This window comes from Nerophis ophidion, linkage group LG11 (assembly GCF_033978795.1).
Source record: "Nerophis ophidion isolate RoL-2023_Sa linkage group LG11, RoL_Noph_v1.0, whole genome shotgun sequence".
Lineage (NCBI taxonomy): Eukaryota > Metazoa > Chordata > Actinopteri > Syngnathiformes > Syngnathidae > Nerophis > Nerophis ophidion.
In genome coordinates this window covers 15,104,842-15,124,350 of record NC_084621.1, presented here as the reverse complement: position 1 = coordinate 15,124,350, position 19,509 = coordinate 15,104,842, and the positions used below count along the sequence as shown (strand labels likewise).

General features: G+C 44.1%; 1 protein-coding gene across 1 annotated transcript in view; it reads left to right on the top strand.

The window, feature by feature from the left end:
• The window catches only part of LOC133561686 (nuclear receptor subfamily 2 group F member 5), a 74,075-nt gene that overhangs the window by 39,263 nt on the left and 15,303 nt on the right, over positions 1-19,509 (top strand). Inside the window, exon 2 of the mRNA XM_061915141.1 lies at positions 13,301-13,581. Coding sequence (XP_061771125.1) covers positions 13,301-13,581 — 281 coding nt within the window. The remainder of the gene's footprint in view (positions 1-13,300; positions 13,582-19,509) is intronic.

Genomic DNA, 19,509 nt, shown 5'->3' with positions numbered 1-19,509 from the left:
CCAACTTCCTGTTGATTTTTGCTGAAGGAAGTCAGTGTATGAAATCTAGGTCTAAGTCAGACCTACATAGAGGTTTATGTTGTCTCTACGACATTCCTAACAGAAGTTACAAGCAGTTTTGTCCGTGTTTTATCCCTAGGGGGCGCTAGAGCACAATTTTGAGTTTAGGGGTTTGTTATTTTTATTAGATCGCAATTTTCACCAGTCCTGATGCGTGTGTCCAGTTTGGTGAGTTTTGAAGCATTCTAAGGGGGTCAAATTACAGCTCAAAGAGGCAAAAATTACGTTTTTTTTAGGAAACTTTTGTTTTGAAGGGGTTTTAGCAAACTTCCTGTTGATTTTTGCTGAAGGAAGTCGAGGTATGAAATCTAGGTCTAAGTCAGACCTACATAGAGGTTTTTGTTGTCTCTACGACATTCCTAACGGAAGTTACAAGCAGTTTTGTCTGTTTTCTTTCTAGGAGCAGTTTTGTCTGTGTTTCATTCCTAAGGGGGCGCTAGAGTGCAATTTTGAGTTTTGGGGTTTGGTTTTTTTATTAGATGGCAATTTTCACCAGTCCTGATGTGTGTGTCCAGTTTGGTGAGTTTTGAAGCATTCTAAGGGGGTCAAATTACAGCTCAAAGAGGCAAAAATTACGTTTTTTTTTTAGGAAACTTTTGTTTTGAAGGGGTTTTAGCCAACTTTCTGTTGATTTTTGCTGAAAGAAGTCAAAGTATGAAATCTAGGTCTAAGTCAGACCTACATAGAGGTTTTTGTTGTCTCTACGACATTCCTAACGGAAGTTACAAGCAGTTTTGTCTGTTTTCTTTCTAGGAGCAGTTTTGTATGTGTTTTATTCTTAGGGGGGCGCTAGAGCGCAATTTTGAGTTTTGGGGTTTGTTTTTTGTTAGATGGCAATCTTCACCAGTCCTGATGTGTGTGTCAAATATGGTGAGTTTTGAAGCATTTTAATGGGGTCAAATTACATCTCAATTAGGCAAAATTTACATTTTTTAGGAAACTTTTGTTTTGAAGGGGTTTTTGCCTACTTCCTGTTGATTTTTCCCGAAGGATGTCAACATATGAAATCTAGATCTAAGTCAGACCTAGATAGACATTTTTGTTTCATGTCTCTCTGACATTCCTAAAGGAAGTTACAAGCAGTTTTGTCTGTGTTTTTTTCCTAAGGGGGCGCTAGAGTGCAATTTTGAGTTTTGGGGTTCGGTTTATTTATTAGATGGTGAGTTTTGAAGCATGTCAAAAGTGTCAAATTACAGTAGGATTGATTTTCAACATTTGTTGAGCAACATTTATTCCTAACCTTCTCCACACATCTTCTTGGAAACCAGGAGTTGTTGCCAAATGTTAAATGTCACGCTTCCATTATTCTCGCCATCGTCATCCTTCTGCCTTCCTTTCATGTCCTTTCCTGAGGCGTGCCTCTGTCCTCATCATCCTCACATCATCATCATCATCATCCGCGGCGAGACAACGGTGGCTCTTTGTGTCCTTCACCCGCCCTCGCCGCTCCTCCTCATCCTCGTCATCATCATCATGGTCATCGCTGCTCAGTGGCTGGGAGGCGGTGAAGTGCTCTCACAATGAGGCTTTTCAGCCGCGGAGTGGATGGCCACGATCATCCAGCACCAATCCATAGCAGACATTCATTTAGCTGGATCTAGGGCAGGGTTCCGACACGGCGCAAAATCCGCGGACGGTTGTGGCGGCTGGCCGGGCAGACCGGCAGAAACGCTTCAAGCGCAGAAATGACTGACAGCCATATTGCTAAATGCTAATGTTGCTATCGCAGAAAGACGAGAGGGTCAAAAACATTAATGCACATGCTAAAAACACGGAAAATAATCGCATTAGATAAAGGCTGCAAGTTTACGGACCAAAACAGAAGTTAGCCGGACTACCACGAAGTTAGCCTGGCTACTAGGAAGTTAGCCAGACGACAAGGAATTTAACCTGGCTACTAGAAAGTTATTGAGACCACAAGGAAGTTACCGTCCCTACCAGTAAGTTAGCCTGCCTACCAGGAAGTTACCTTGCCTACCAGGAAGTTACCCTATCTACCAGGAAGTTACCCTGGCTACCAGGAAGTTAGCCGGACCACTAGAAAGTTACCCTGCCTACCAAGAAGTTATCCTGGCTACCAGAAGGGTAGCCAGACCACAAGGAATTTAACTTGGGTACTAGGAAGTTAGCCAGACCACAGGGATTTTACCCTGGCTACCAGGAAGTTAGCTACACCACATGGAAGTTACCCTGCCTACCAGGAAGTTAGCCAGACCCCTAGGAAGTTACCCTGCCTACCAGGAAGTTAGTTGGACCACTAGGAAGCTACCCTGCCTACCAGGAAGTTAGTTGGACCACAAGAAAGTTACCCTGCCTACCAGGAAGTTAGCCGGACTACCAGGAAGTTACCCTGGCTACCAGAAAGGTAGCTAGAACACAAGGAATTTAACCTGGCTACTAGGAAGTTAGTGAGACCACAGGGATTTTACCCTGGCTACCAGGAAGTTAGCTGGACTACCAGGAAGTTTCCCTGCCTAACAGGAATTTAGCCGGACCACTAGGAAGTTACTTTGCGTACCACAAAGTTAGCCGGACTACGTGGAAGGTACCCTGCCTACCAGGAAGTTAGTTGGACCACTAGGAAGTTACCCTGCCTATCAGGAAGTTAGCCGGACTACTAGGAAGTTACCCTGCCTAACAGGAAGTTACCCTGCCTATGACAAAGTTAGTTGGAACACTAAGAAGTTACACTGCCTACCAGGAAGTTAGCCGGACTACCAGGAAGTTACCCTGGCTACCAGAAAGGTAGCCAGACCACAAGGAATTTAACCTGGCTACTAGGAAGTTAGTGAGACCACAGGGATTTTACCCTGGCTACCAGGAAGTTAGCCGGACCACTAGGATGTTAGCCAGACTACCAGGAAGTTTCCCAGCCTACCAGGAATTTAGCTGGACCACTAGGAAGTTACCCTGCATACCACGAAGTTAGCCGGACTATATGGAAGGTACCCTGCCTACCAGGAAGTTACCCTGCCTACCAGGAAGTTAGCCGGACTACGTGGAAGGTACCCTGCCTACCAGGAAGTTAGTTGGACCACTAGGAAGTTACCCTGCCTATCAGGAAGTTAGCCGGACTACTAGGAAGTTACCCTGCCTAACAGGAAGTTACCCTGCCTATGACAAAGTTAGTTGGAACACTAGGAAGTTACACTGCCTACCAGGAAGTTAGCCGGACTACCAGGAAGTTACCCTGGCTACCAGAAAGGTAGCCAGACCACAAGGAATTTAACCTGGCTACTAGGAAGTTAGTGAGACCACAGGGATTTTACCCTGGCTACCAGGAAGTTAGCCGGACCATTAGGATGTTAGCCAGACTACCAGGAAGTTTCCCAGCCTACCAGGAATTTAGCTGGACCACTAGGAAGTTACCCTGCATACCACGAAGTTAGCCGGACTATGTGGAAGGTACCCTGCCTACCAGGAAGTTACCCTGCCTACCAGGAACTTAGCCGGACCCCTAGGAAGTTACCCTGCCTATCAGGAAGTTAGTTGGACCACTAGGAAGTTACCCTGCCTACCAGGAAGTTAGTTGGACCACTAGGAAGTTACCTTGCCTACCAGGAAGTTAGCCGGACTACCAGGAAGTTACCCTGGCTACCAGAAAGGTAGCTAGAACACAAGGAATTTAACCTGGCTACTAGGAAGTTAGTGAGACCACAGGGATTTTACCCTGGCTACCAGGAAGTTAGCCGGACCACTAGGAAGTTAGCCGGACAACCAGGAAATCACCCTGTCTACCAGGAAGTTAGCCGGACCACTAAGAAGTTACCCTGCCTACCAGGAAGTTAGTTGGACCACTAGGAAGTTAGCCAGACCACAATTAATTTACCCTGGCTACCAGGAAGTTAGCTACACCACAAGGAAGTTACCCTGTCTACCAGGAAGTTAGCCGGACTACCAAGAAGTTACCCTGCCTACCAGGAAGTTAGCCGGACCACTAGAAAGTTACGCTGCCTACCAGGAAGTTAGCCTGACTACCAGGAAGTTACCCTGGCTACCAGTAAGGTAGCTAGACCACAAGGAATTTAACCTAGCTAGTAGGAAGTTAGTGAGACCACAGGGATTTTACCCTGGCTACCAGGAAGTTAGCCGGACCCCTAGTAAGTTAGCCGGACTACCAGGAAGTTACCTTGTCTACCAGGAAGTTAGCCGGACCACTAGGAAATTACCCTGCCTACCAGGATGTTAGTTGGACCACTAGAAAGTTACCCTGCCTACCAGGAAGTTAGTTGGACCACTAGGAAGTTACCCTGCCTACCAGGAAGTTAGCCGGACTACCAGGAAGTTGCCCTAGCTACCAGAAAGGTAGCCAGACCACAAGGAATTTAACCTGGCTACTGGGATGTTAGTGAAACCACAGGGATTTTACCCTGGCTACCACTAGGAAGTTAGCTGGACCACTAGGAAGTTAGCCAGACTACCAGGAAGTTACCCTGCCTACCACGAAGTTAGCCGGACTACCAGGAAGTTACCCTGGCCACCAGGAAGTTATCCTGGCTACCAAAGAGGTAGCCAGACCACAAGGAATTTAACCTGGGTACTAGGAAGTTAGCCAGACCACAATGATTTTACCCTGGCTACCAGGAAGTTAGCTACACCACAAGGAAGTTACCTTGCCTATCAGGAAGTTACCCTGTCTACCAAAAAGTTAGCCGGACCACTAGGAAGTTACCCTGCCTACCAGGAAGTTAGTTGGACCACTAGGAAGTTACCATGCCTACCAGGAAGTTACCCTGCCTACCAGGAAGTTAGTTGGACCACCAGGAAGTTACCCTGCCCACCAGGAAGTTAGTTGGACCACTAAGAAGTTACGCTGCCTACCAGGAAGTTAGCCGGACTACCAGGAAGTTACCCTGGCTACCAGTAAGGTAGCTAGACCACAATGAATTTAACCTGGCTACTAGGAAGTTAGCGAGACCACAGGGATTTTACCCTGGCTACCAGGAAGTTAGCTACACCACAAGGAAGTTACCCTGCCTACCAGGAAGTTAGCCGGACTACCAGGAAGTTACCCTGGCTAGCCTTGTTGAAGTTAGTCAAGCTAACTTCCTGGTCGTTTGGCGAACTTCCTGGCGGCCCGGTTTTAGTTAGTCAAACCATTTTCCTGTTACCCTAGTTGAAGTTAGTCAAACTAACTTCCTGGTCGTTTGGCCAACTTCCTGATAGCCCGGTTGAAGTTAGTCAAGCTTGCTTCCTAGCAGTGTGGCCAAATTCCTGGTAGCATGGTTGAAGTTAGTCAAGCTAACTTCCTGGTCGTTTGGCCAACTTCCTGATAGCCTGGTTGAAGTTAGTCAAGCTTACTTCCTAGTAGTCTGGCCAACTTCCTGGTAGCCCGGTTGAAGTTAGTCAAGGTAACTTCCTGGTTGTTTGACCAACTTCCTGATACCCTGGTTGAAGTTAGTCCAGCTTACTTCCTAGTATTCTGGCCAACTTCCTGGTAGCATTTTTGAAGTTAGTCGAGCTAACTTCCTGGTCGTTTGACCAACTTCCTGATACCATGGTTGAAGTTAGTCAAGCTTACTTCCTAGTAGTCTGGCCAACTTCCTGGTAGCATGGTTGAAGTTGGTCAAGCCAACTTCCTAGTAGTCTGGCCAACTTCCTGGTAGCATGGTTGAAGTTAGTGAAGCTTACTTCCTAGTAGTCTGGCCAACTTCCTGGTAGCCTGGTTGAAGTTAGTCAAGCTAACTTCCTGGTCGTTTGGCGAACTTCCTGGCGACCCGGTTTTAGTTAGTCAAACCATTTTCCTGTTACCCTGGTTGAAGTTAGTCAAACTAACTTCCTGGTCGTTTGGCCAACTTCCTGATAGCCCTGTTAAAGTTAGTCAAGCTTGCTTCCTAGCAGTGTGGCTAACTTCCTGGTAGCATGGTTGAAGTTAGTCAAGCTAACTTCCTGGTCATTTGACCAACTTCCTGGTAGCATGGTTGAAGTTAGTCAAGCTTACTTCCTAGTAGTCTGGCCAACTTCCTGGTAGCATGGTTGAAGTTAGTCAAGCTTACTTCCTAGTACTCTGGCCAACTTCCTGGTAGCCTGGTTGAAGTTAGTCAAGCCAATTTCCTGGTCGTTTGACCAACATCCTGATATCCTGGTTGAAGTTAGTCAAGCTTACTTCCTAGTAGTCTGGCCAACTTCCTGGTAGCATGGTTGAAGTTAGTCAAGCCAACTTCCTAGTAGTCTGGCCAACTTCCTGGTAGCATGGTTGAAGTTAGTCAAGCTTACTTCCTAGTAGTCTGGCCAACTTCCTGGTAGCATGGTTGAAGTTAGTCAAGCCAACTTCCTAGTAGTCTGGCCAACTTCCTGGTAGCATGGTTGAAGTTAGTCAAGCTTACTTCCTAGTAGTCTGGCCAACTTCCTGGTAGCCTGGTTGAAGTTAGTCAAGCTAACTTCCTGGTCGTTTGGCGAACTTCCTGGCGACCCGGTTTTAGTTAGTCAAACCATTTTCCTGTCACCCTGGTTGAAGTTAGTCAAACTAACTTCCTGGTCGTTTGGCCAACTTCCCGATAGCCAGGTTAAAGTTAGTCAAGTTTGCTTCCTAGCAGTGTGGCTAACTTCCTGGTAGCATGGTTGAAGTTAGTCAAGCTAACTTCCTGGTCATTTGACCAACTTCCTGGTAGCATGGTTGAAGTTAGTCAAGCTTACTTCCTAGTAGTCTGGCCAACTTCCTGGTAGCATGGTTGAAGTTAGTCAAGCCAACTTCCTAGTAGTCTGGCCAACTTCCTGGTAGCATGGTTGAAGTTAGTCAAGCTTACTTCCTAGTAGTCTGGCCAACTTCCTGGTAGCATGGTTGAAGTTAGTCAAGCCAACTTCCTAGTAGTCTGGCCAACTTCCTGGTAGCATGGTTGACGTTAGTAAAGCTTACTTCCTAGTAGTCTGGCCAACTTCCTGGTAGCCTGGTTGAAGTTAGTCAAGCTAACTTCCTGGTCGTTTGGCGAACTTCCTGGTGACCCGGTTTTAGTTAGTCAAACCATTTTCCTGTTACCCTGGTTGAAGTTAGTCAAACTAACTTCCTGGTCGTTTGGCCAACTTCCCGATAGCCAGGTTAAAGTTAGTCAAGCTTGCTTCCTAGCAGGGTGGCTAACTTCCTGGTAGCATGGTTGAAGTTAGTCAAGCTAACTTCCTGGTCATTTGACCAACTTCCTGGTAGCATGGTTGAAGTTAGTCAAGCTAACTTCCTTGTCATTTGACCAACTTCCTGGTAGCATGGTTGAAGTTAGTCAAGCTTACTTCCTAGTAGTCTGGCGTACTTCCTGGTAGCATGGTTGAAGTTAGTAAAGCTTACTTCCTAGTACTCTGGCCAACTTCCTGGTAGGCTGGTTGAAGTTAGTCAAGCCAATTTCCTGGTCGTTTGACCAACATCCTGATACCCTGGTTGAAGTTAGTCAAGCTTACTTCCTAGTAGTCTGGCCAACTTCCTGGTAGCATGGTTGAAGTTAGTCAAGCCAACTTCCTAGTAGTCTGGCCAACTTCCTGGTAGCATGGTTGACGTTAGTAAAGCTTACTTCCTAGTAGTCTGGCCAACTTCCTGGTAGCCTGGTTGAAGTTAGTCAAGCTAACTTCCTGGTCGTTTGGCGAACTTCCTGGTGACCCGGTTTTAGTTAGTCAAACCATTTTCCTGTTACCCTGGTTGAAGTTAGTCAAACTAACTTCCTGGTCGTTTGGCCAACTTCCCGATAGCCAGGTTAAAGTTAGTCAAGCTTGCTTCCTAGCAGTGTGGCTAACTTCCTGGTAGCATGGTTGAAGTTAGTCAAGCTAACTTCCTGGTCATTTGACCAACTTCCTGGTAGCATGGTTGAAGTTAGTCAAGCTAACTTCCTTGTCATTTGACCAACTTCCTGGTAGCATGGTTGAAGTTAGTCAAGCTTACTTCCTAGTAGTCTGGCGTACTTCCTGGTAGCATGGTTGAAGTTAGTAAAGCTTACTTCCTAGTACTCTGGCCAACTTCCTGGTAGGCTGGTTGAAGTTAGTCAAGCCAATTTCCTGGTCGTTTGACCAACATCCTGATACCCTGGTTGAAGTTAGTCAAGCTTACTTCCTAGTAGTCTGGCCAACTTCCTGGTAGCATGGTTGAAGTTAGTCAAGCTAACTTCCTAGTAGTCTGGCCAACTTCCTGGTAGCCCGGTTGAAGTTAGTCAAGCTTACTTCCTAGTAGTCTGGCCAAGTTCCTGGTAGCCCGGTTGAAGTTAGTCAAGCTTACTTCATAGTAGTCTGGCCAACTTCCTGGTAGCATGGTTGAAGTTAGTCAAGCTTACTTCCTAGTAGTCTTGCCAACTTCCTGGTCGCATGGTTGAAGTTAGTCAAGCTTACTTCCTGGTAGTCTTGCCAACTTCCTGGTAGCCTGGTTGAAGCTAGTCAAGCTAACTTCCTGGTCGTTTGACCAACATCCTGATACCCTGGTTGAAGTTAGTCAAGCTTACTTCCTAGTAGTCTGGCCAACTTCCTGGTAGCATGGTTGAAGTTAGTCAAGCCAACTTCCTAGTAGTCTGGCCAACTTCCTGGTAGCATGGTTGAAGTTAGTCAAGCTAACTTCCTAGTAGTCTGGCCAACTTCCTGGTAGCATGGTTAAAGTTAGTCAAGCTAACTTCCTAGTAGTCTGGCCAACTTCCTGGTAGCATGGTTGAAGTTAGTCAAGCTAACTTCCTGGTCGTTTGACCAACTTCCTGATACCCTGGTTGAAGTTAGTCAAGCTTACTTCCTAGTAGTCTGTCCAACTTCCTGGTAGCATGGTTGAAGTTAGTCAAGCTAACTTCCTAGTAGTCTGGCCAACTTCCTGGTAGCATGGTTGAAGTTAGTCAAGCTTACTTCCTAGTAGTCTGGCCAACTTCCTGGTAGCATGATTGAAGTTAGTCAAGCTTACTTCCTAGTAGTCTGGCCAACTTCCTGTTAGCATGGTTGAAGTTAGTCAAGCTTACTTCCTAGTAGTCTAGCCAACTTCCTGGTAGCATGGTTAAAGTTAGTCAAGTTAATCTTTTTTTTTTTTTTTGTCATGAAAAAGTGAGTTTTTTGGGGGGTTGGTGCACTAATTGTAAGCATATATTTTGTTTTTTATGTTGATTTAAGAAAAAATAAAACAAATAAAAATAAAAAATAATAAAAAATGATTCTGCGGCCCGGTGGTTGGGGATCACTGCTATAGAGCACGCCTGCACTCAAACAAACACATTTTAGAAGAACAAATATTTATACTAACTTGCACAATGTGTTATTTACTCAGAAATATTTTTAAAATGTCTATTTACCTAATTGTTTCCACTTAATAGTTTCAAAACGGTGTCTGTAACAAGGCAGTAAAACGGCGCATCAGACAAAACAGAAGTCATGGTCATGCGCCCACTTTTAGCTAATTCCAGTTAGCTAAACAGACTCAATAACTCTGCAGTCACATTTTGTTGATTTTAACGAAGAATTTGTGTAAATGAGACAAAAAAGTATTTGATAATACGAACACTGACACTTGTAAATGTGTTAGCATATTCGCTACTGCTAACAAATATGCTTGACAGGAACATGCATGAAAAGACTCCTCCAGACGTCACACAAGTGCTGGTTTAGTAAGTAGCAACAGTTGTAGTTATATTGTAAAACTCACAAACGTAGCCTGGAGGGATGAATGAAGAAAATGTTCAAGTAGGAACGCTATGGAGGACTTAGAAGACGTAACCGCACTTGTACTTCCGGTTCAAAGCTTTAAACGGACGGGCGCTGCAGAACCTGCACTGAGTGAACTCTTCCAGAAGATGGCGCCACAGCACAAACAATTACACACCTTTTTTTAGTGTATTTGCTTGTATTTTGTTTATTTTTATTCTATCTCGTCAGCTAAGCAAATCCATGAATTACTTGCACATTTTTATAAGTCGCAGAGTTCAAAGTGTAGGAAAAAAGTTGCGGCTTATACAAACACTGTTTCCGTATGAGTTGGGAAATTTTGTTTGATGTAAATATAAACGGAATACAATGATTTGCAAATCCCTTTCAACCCATATTCAGTTGAATATGCTACAAAGACAACATATTTGATGTTCAAACTGATAATTTTTTTTTTTTTTGCAAATAATCATTAACTTTAGAATTTGATGCCAGCAACACGTGACAAAGAAGTTGGGAAAGGTGGCAATAAATACTGATAAAGTTGAGGAATGCTCATCAAACACTTATTTGGAACATCCCACAGGTGTGCAGGCTAATTGGGAACAGGTGGGTGCCATGATTGGGTATAAAAGCAGCTTCCATGAAATGCTAAGTAATTCACAAACAAGGATGGGGTGAGGGTCACCACTTTGTAAGCAAATTGTTGAACAGTTTTAGAACAACATTTCTCAACGAGCTATTGCAAGGAATTTAGGGATTTTACCATCTACGGTCCGTAAAATCATCAAAAGGTTCAGAGAATCTGGAGAAATCACTGCACGTAAGCGATATTATGGACTTTTGATCCCTCAGGCGGTACTGCATCAAAAACCGACATCAGTGTGTAAAGGATATCACCCCATGGGCTCAGGAACACTTCATAAAACCACTGTCAGTAACTACAGTTGTTCGCTACATCTGTAAGTGCAAGTTAAAACTCTACTATGCAAAGCGAAAGCCATTTATCAACAACACCCAGGAACGCCGCCGGCTTCGCTGGGCCCGAGATCATCTAAGATGGACTGATACAAAGTGGAAAAGTGTTCTGTGGTCTGATGAGTCCACATTTCAAATTATATTTGGAAACTGTGGACGTGGTGTCCTCAGGAACAAAGAGGAAAATAACCATTCGGATTGTTATAGGCGCAAAGTTGAAAAGCCAGCATCTGAGATGGTATGGGGGTGTATTAGTGCCCAAGGCATGGGTAACTTACACATCTGTGAAGGCACCATTAATGCTGAAAAGTCCAACATATGTTGTCATCCAAGCAAAGTTATCATGGACGCCCCTGCTTATTTCGGTAAGACAAGTGTTACAACAGCGTGTTTTTGTAGTAAAAGAGTGCGGGTACTTTCCTGGCCCGCCTGCAGTCCAGACCTGTCTCCCATTGAAAATGTGTGGCGCATTATGAAGCGTAAAAAACGACAGCGGAGACCCCGGACAGTTGAAGGACTGAAGCTCTACATAAAACAAGAATGGGAAAGAATTCCACTTTCAAAGCTTCAAGAATTAGTTTCCTCAGTTCCCAAACGTTTATTGAGTGTTGTTAAAAGAAAAGGTGATGTAACACAGTGGTGAACATGCCCTTTCCCAACTACTCTGGCACATTTTGCAGCCATGAAATTCTAAGTTAATTATTTTGACTTGTCATAATCAGCCCTTTATATAAATAAAAAAACAGTTCATGAACAGTTAAGACCCACAAAAGTACAAAAAATTGTTACCGTTTGATACCAGGAATTGTGTTTGTTACACATCCCTAGTGCCTGCCTATTAGGACATTTCAAACACAGAACTTTATTTTGAAAATAAACCGGATAGTTTATTTTTATTTTATTCTCTCGCTGAATTGATCTGCAGTGTTGCAGACATGGTCCAAAATAGAAACCCCGTTTCCATATGAGTTGGGAAATTGTGTTAGATGTAAACATAAACAGAATACAATGATTTGCAAATCCTTTTCAACCCATATTCAGTTGAATATGCTACAAAGACAACATATTTGATGTTCAAACTCATAAACTTAATTTTTTTTTTGCAAATAAACATTAACTTAGAATTTCATGGCTGCTACACGTCCCGAAGTAGTTGGGAAAGGGCATGTTCACCACTGTGTTACTTCACCTTTTCTTTTAACAACACTCAATAAACGTTTGGGAACTGAGGAAACTAATTGTTGAAGCTTTAAAAGTGGAATTCTTTCCCATTCTTGTTTTATGTAGAGCTTCAGTCGTTCAACAGTCCGGGGTCTCCGCTGGCCTATTTTACACTTCATAATGCGCCACACATTTTCCATGGGAGACAGGTCTGGACTGCAGGCAGGCCAGGAAAGTACCCGCACACTTTTACTACAAAGCCATGCTGTTGTAACACTTGTCTTGCTGAAATAAGCAGGGGCGTCCATGATAACGTTGCTTGGATGACAACATATGTTGCTCCAAAACCTGTATGGACCATTCAGCATTAATGGTGCCTTCACAGATGTGTAAGTTACCCATGCCTTGGGCACTAATACACCCCCATACCATCACAGATGATGGCTTTTGAAATTTGTGCCTAAAACAATCCGGATGGTTATTTTCCTCTTTGTTCCGGAGGACACACCGTCCTAGGTTTCCAAATATAATTCAAAATGTGGACTCGTCAGACCACAGAACACTTTTCCACTTTGCATCAGTCCATCTTAGATGAGCGCGGGCCCAGCAAAGCCGGCGGCATTTCAGGGTGTTGTTGATAAATGGGTTTGGGTTTGCATAGTAGAGTTTCAACCTGCACTTACAGATGTAGCGACCAACTGTAGTTACTGACAGTGGTTTTATGAAGGTTTCCTGAGCCCATGTGGTGATATCCTTCACACACTGATGTCGGTTTTTGATGCAGTACCGCCTGAGGGGTCAAAAGTCCGTAATATCATCGCTTGCGTGCAGTGATTTCTCCAGATTCTCTGAACCTTTTGATGATTTTACGGACCGTAGATGGTAAAATCCCTAAATTCCTTGCAATAGCTCGTTGAGAAATGTTGTTCTTAAACTGTTCCACAATTTGCTTACAAAGTGGTGACCCTCGCCCCATCCTTTTTTGTGAAAACTCAGCATTTCATGGAAGCTGCTTTTATACCCAATCATGGCACCCACCTGTTACCAGTTAGCCTGCACACCTGTGGGATATTCCATATAAGTATTTGATGAGCATTTCTCAACTTTATCAGTATTTTTTGCCACCTCTCCCACGTGTTGCTGGCATCAAATTGTAAAAGTAATGGTTATTTGCAACAAATTTTTTTTTTATCAGTTTGAACATCAAATATGTTGTCTTTGTAGCATATTCAACTGAATATGGGTTGAAAAGGATTTGCAAATCATTCTATTCTGTTTATATTTACATCTAACACAATTCCACAACTCATATGGAAACAGGGTTTGTAGAAGGTCTGCGTATTTTTAGTGCAGGGGCTCCACAGGCGGTGGAAACAGAAAGAGTCCGCCGCTGTTCCGCGGCCGTTACGCATCCAGTGGAAAATGCTGAGTTAAAGTGTTTTGTCACGTTGTGTCGTTGGCTTTAGCGTCAGTGGCTACATCCATATCCTGACGTGTGTCCGCTTGCTGTCTCCATCAGCTGTGCAGCGAGGTCGCACGTCCAATTCCCAGAGCAGCCCGGGTCAGTACTTGACCAACGGCGGCGACCCGTACAACAGCCAGCCCTACCTGTCGGGGTTCATCTCCCTGCTGCTGCGGGCCGAGCCCTACCCGACGTCGCGCTACGGCGCCCAGTGCATGCAGGGCAACAACCTGATGGGCATCGAGAACATCTGCGAGCTGGCGGCCAGGCTGCTCTTCAGCGCCGTGGAGTGGGCCAAGAACATCCCCTTCTTCCCCGACCTGCAGCTCATGGATCAGGTGAGGCTAGGAAAGTCCTCGTCCGTCTTGGCCGCGTCTTTTTTTCTCTTCTTCACGCTGAGGGAAGAACTCTAAAAGTCTGTTTTTTTAAGCATCTGCAAGCATTTTGCCTTGAACATTTTTTGACTCTTTTCATCATTTTCTGGTCAGCTATTCCGGATCATACCTGCTTCACTATTCTGTCTTTTCCTGTCACAGTGAGTTTGTGACGAACCCCAAGATGCAGGGAAGGCGGCAGGCATTGCACAGGAAAACATGATTTAATCTTTAGAAATGAAAAAACACAAACCAGGAACTAGGAGCATTCCAACTGGAAACCGGGAAACGGTATCCAACAAACAGGAACTATCAACAAAAAGGTAGTGACAGGTAGTGGTGACAATAATCCAGCATCTGACTGGAAGACAAAAGAGGTTCAAATAGCAGCGGGCTGATTGACACCAGGTGTGGCCAGGGGCCAATCAGCCGCAGCTGAGGGGAAACAGCGCTCAGGGAGAAAAACAAGATATAACCAAAATAAAAGCGCTGACAGGAAACAAAGACACAGAGGAAAAACTCAAACCTAACCAAACTGTAAGGGACGAACCTGACATTTTCCCTCACTATTTGAAAGAATAAATGAAATAAGTTTACCATCAACCATTTAGAAATGAATAAACACAAACCAGGAACTAGGAGCAGCCAAACCGGAGAACGGGAAACAGGATCCAGCAAACAGGAACTAGCAACATAAAGGTAGTGACAGGCAGTGGTGACAATAATCCAGCATCTGACTGGAGGACAAAAGAGGTTCAAATAGTATTGGGCTGATTGACGCCAGGTGTGGCCAGGTTCCAATCAGCCTCGGGTGAGGGGAAACAGCGCTCAGGGATAAAAACAGGAAATAACCAAAGGAGGACAAAAGAGGTTCAAATAGCAGCGGGTTGATTGACACCAGGCTTGGTCAGGTGCCAATCAGCCACAGCTGAGGGGAAACAGCGCTCAGGGAGAAAAACAGGAAATAACCAAAATAAAAGCGCTGACAGAAAACAAAGACACAGAGAAAAAACTCAAACCTAACCAAACTGTAAGGGACGAACCTGACATTTCCCCTCAATATTTGAAAGAATAAATGAAATAAGTTTACCATCAACCATTTAGAAATGAGTAAACACAAACTACGAACTAGGAGCAGCCAAACCGGAGAACGGGAAACAGGATCCAGCAAACAGGAACTAGCAACATAAAGGTAGTGACAGGTAGTGGTGACAATAATCCAGCATCTGACTGGAGGACAAAAGAGGTTCAAATAGTATTGGACTGATTGACACCAGGTGTGGCCAGGTTCCAATCAGCCTCGGGTGAGGGGAAACAGCGCTCAGGGATAAAAACAGGAAATAACCAAAGGAGGACAAAAGAGGTTCAAATAGCAGCGGGTTGATTGACACCAGGCTTGGTCAGGTGCCAATCAGCCGCAGCTGAGGGGAAACAGCGCTCAGGGAGAAAAACAGGAAATAACCAAAAGAGGACAAAAGAGGTTTAAATAACAGCGGAAATAACCAAAATAAAATCGCTGAAACAGCACTCAGGGAGAAAAACAGGAAATAACCAAAGGAGGACAAAAGAGGTTCAAATAGCAGCGGGCTGATTGACGCCAGTCGTGGCTGATTGACACCAGGTGTGGCCTGGTGCCAAACAGCCGCAGCGGAGGGGAAACAGCGCTCAGGGAGAAAAACAGGAAATAACCAAAATAAAAGCGCTGACAGAAAACAAAGACACAGAGAAAAAACTCAAACCTAACCAAACTGTAAGGGACGAACCTGACATTTCACCTCAATATTTGAAAGAATAAATGAAATAAGTTTACCATCAACCATTTAGAAATGAGTAAACACAAACTACGAACTAGGAGCAGCCAAACCGGAGAACGGGAAACAGGATCCAGCAAACAGGAACTAGCAACATAAAGGTAGTGACAGGTAGTGGTGACAATAATCCAGCATCTGACTGGAGGACAAAAGAGGTTCAAATAGTATTGGGCTGATTGACACCAGGTGTGGCCAGGTTCCAATCAGCCTCGGGTGAGGGGAAACAGCGCTCAGGGATAAAAACAGGAAATAACCAAAGGAAGACAAAAGAGGTTCAAATAGCAGCGGGTTGATTGACACCAGGCTTGGTCAGGTGCCAATCAGCCGCAGCTGAGGGGAAACAGCGCTCAGGGAGAAAAACAGGAAATAACCAAAGTAAAAGCACTGAAACAGCACTCAGGGAGAAAAACAGGAAATAACCAAAAGAGGACAAAAGAGGTTTAAATAACAGCGGAAATGACCAAAATAAAAGCGCTGAAACAGCACTCAGGGAGAAAAACAGGAAATAACCAAAGGATGACAAAAGAGGTTCAAATAGCAGCGGGCTGATTGACGCCAAGTGTGGCTGATTGACACCAGGTGTGGCCAGGTGCCAGTCGGCCACCGCTGAGGGGAAACAGCGCTCAGGGAGAAAAACAAGATAAAACCAAAATAAAAGAGCTGACAGGAAACAAAGACACAGAGGAAAAACTCAAACCTAACCAAACTGTCAGGAACAAAACTGACATTTTCCATCAATATTTGAAAGAATGGATGAAATAAGTTTACCATCAACCATTTAGAAATGAAAAAACACAAACCAAGAACGAGGAGCAGCCAAACTGGAAAACAGGAAACAGGATCCAGCAAACAGGAACTAGCAACAAAAAGGTAGTGACAGGTGGTGGTGACAATAATCCAGCATCTGACTGGAGGACAAAAGAGGTTCAAATAGTATTGGGCTGATTGACACCAGGTGTGGCCAGGTGCCAATCAGCCGCAGCTGAGGGGAAACAGCGCTCAGGGAGAAAAACAGGAAATAACCAAAGGAGGACAAAAGAGGTTCAAAGAGCAGCGGGCTGATTGACACCAGGTGTGGCTGATTGACACCAGGTGTGGCCAGGTGCCAATCAGCCGCAGCTGAGGAGAAACAGCGCTCAGGGAGAAAAACAGGAAATAACCAAAATTAAAGCGCTGAAACAGCGCTCAGGGAGAGAAACAGGAAATAACCAAAGGAGGACAAAAGAGGTTCAAATAGCAGCGGAAATAACCAAAATAAAAGCGCTGAAACAGCACTCAGGGAGAAAAACAGGAAATAACCAAAGGAGGATGAAAGAGGTTCAAATAGCAGTGGGCTGATTAACACCAGGTGTGGCTGATTGACACCAGGTGTGGTCAGGTGCCAATCGGCCGCCGCTGAGGGGAAACAGCACTCAAGGAGAAAAACAAGATATAACCAAAATAAAAGCGCTGACAGGAAACAAAGACACAGAGGAAAAACTCAAACCTAACCAAACTGTCAGGGACGAACCTGACATTTTCCATCAATATTTGAAAGAATGAATTAAATAAGTTTACCATCAACCATTTGGAAATGAAAAAACACAAACCAGGAACTAGGAGCAGCCAAACTGGAAACAGGCTCCAGCAAAGAAGAACTAGCAACAAAAAGGTAGTGACAGGTGGTGGTGACAATAATCCAGCATCTGACTGGTGGACAAAAGAAGTTCAAATAGCAGCGGGCTGATTGACACCAGGTGTGGCCAATGTTTGAAAGAATGAATGAAATAAGTTTACCATCAACCATTTAGTGTGAGCAGTTTAACAGCACAGATGATGCATATTTAACAATCATGCACATTTACACACACAAAGAAGAAGAAAAAGAATGACAGAAAAAGGAATAGGCTGAAGCCAAAGCTTTTATTTGCCTATCTTGTACCTTCACTGAAAATTGGACGGCCTGGAACAACGGTAAAAAAAAATCAATGTGATGAAAGTAATTGTCGCTATATTTGATCATTTCCAATTATTTCACCTTTCAACGTTTTCTTAAAGGCCTACAGGAAGCCACTACTAGCCACCACGCAGTTTGATAGTTTATACATCAATGATGAAATATTAACATTGCAACACATGCCAATACGGCCTTTTTAGTTTACTAAATTGCAATTTTAAATTTTGCGTCGTAGTATCCTGCTGACGTCACGCATTGTGGAGGACATTTTGTTCTGGCACCGTTCCCAGCTATAAGTCGTCTCTTTTCATCGCATAATTCCACAGTATTCTGGACATCTGTGTTGCTGAATCTTTTACAATTTGTTTAATGAATAATGGAGACGTCAAAGAAGAAAGCTGTAGGTGGGAAGCGGTGTATTGCGGCCACTTTCCGCAACACAAACACAGCTGGTGTTTCCTTGTTTACATTCCTGAAAGATGACGGTGAAGCTTTACTATGGAACAGAGCAGTCAAGCGAACACGGTTGAATTGGACCACACACACAAAGTACGGTGTATTATGCAGCGAGCATTTCGAAAGATCGTGTTTCGAAGAGGGTCCCTTGCGAAGGGCAGAGATGGGCATCGCCACCACCCGTAGACTGGTGCTGAAGAAATGTACGGGGCCGACCTTTAGGTTGTACAGGTACGACCATATAATCTCACTGAAACACTAGTAACACAATAAGCAGATAAGGTATTTTCCAGAATTATCCCAGTAAATGTATCTAATAACATCTGTATAGTCTTTTTTTTCTTCTAGTCCTTCACTCTCACTTTCCTCATCCACGAATCTTTCATCCTCGCTCAAATTAATGGGGAAATCGTCGCTTTCTCGGTCCGAATCGCTCTCGCTGCTGGTGGCCATGATTGTAAACAATGTTCAGATGTGAGGCGCTCCACAACCCGTGACGTCACGCGCACATCGTCTGCTACTTCCGGTACAGGCAAGGCTTTTTTATTAGCGACCAAAAGTTGGGAACTTTATGGTCGATGTTCTCTACTAAATCCTTTCAGCAAAAATATGGCAATATGGCAAAATGATCAAGTATGACACATAGAATGGACCTGCTTTCCCCGTTTAAATAAGAACATCTCATTTCAGTAGGCATTTAAAGCTTAGCAAAGAAGTGCATGTCGTCAACTCATCACTGAGCTTATTCCACTATTTAACTCCTAAAACTGAAATACATTTGTATTTTATATTCCTTCTTATTTCACCTATTTCAAAAATCAACATCACCCGTAAATGTTTTGTCCTCTTGACAGAAGCTAAGAATACAAAGTGGAAGGCTGTTCTTCTTTACTCCAAACATCATTTCCATTGCTTTTAAAAACACAATATCTGAACATTTGAACACATTAGAACTTCTAAATAATGGATTAGTATTTTCAGAGTAGCGGGCTTTGTGGATTATTCTAATGACCCAATATTTCTGATTGGATAGTTCAAGTTGCATTGATTCATGAGCTTTTGTTTACTCCACATTTAGTGTCGGGTTCAAACACCGGACTACCTAGTAAACAGGACAAGAAGCCAGTAATCAAACAGAGGAGGTATTCAATTCTGCTCATGAGGAGAGCGTGTGAAACTGCACCCTCGTACAGTGTCACCCAACGCTTTGAGGAAAAAGTTCCACGCCTCCCCATTTATTTGGACATTCCCTGATTACAGGAGTCTCATTATGCAGCAGCGGCATAAACAGTTAAAACCAAATGTGCTTGGAGCGGTGTCAGGTTTGCCCCTCTCTGCTCGTGGATTTCGGGTCCTGATAAGGCGCTTCCCGTGGCTGTCCAGATCTGAGAATTCGACACATCTACGGCGCATTCCGTGGCACAAAGTGGAGATTTACAAGCTGTCCACCGCTTGCATGATAAGATCAAAGCGAGCTTTGTAACCAGGGCAACCTGAACTGCAAGCAAACAAATTGTGTGATAACTTATATACAATTATTCTGACATTTAATTTTGACTTAAATGGCGCCAAATGTTTTCCCATATTTTATACACCATCTGTGTTGTTGTGCCTGGCAAACTAGTCCTTTTTGCTTGTTAGCCATTCTGTGAAGGCAAGTTCCCCAACAAAGAGTCTCTTGACTTTCTG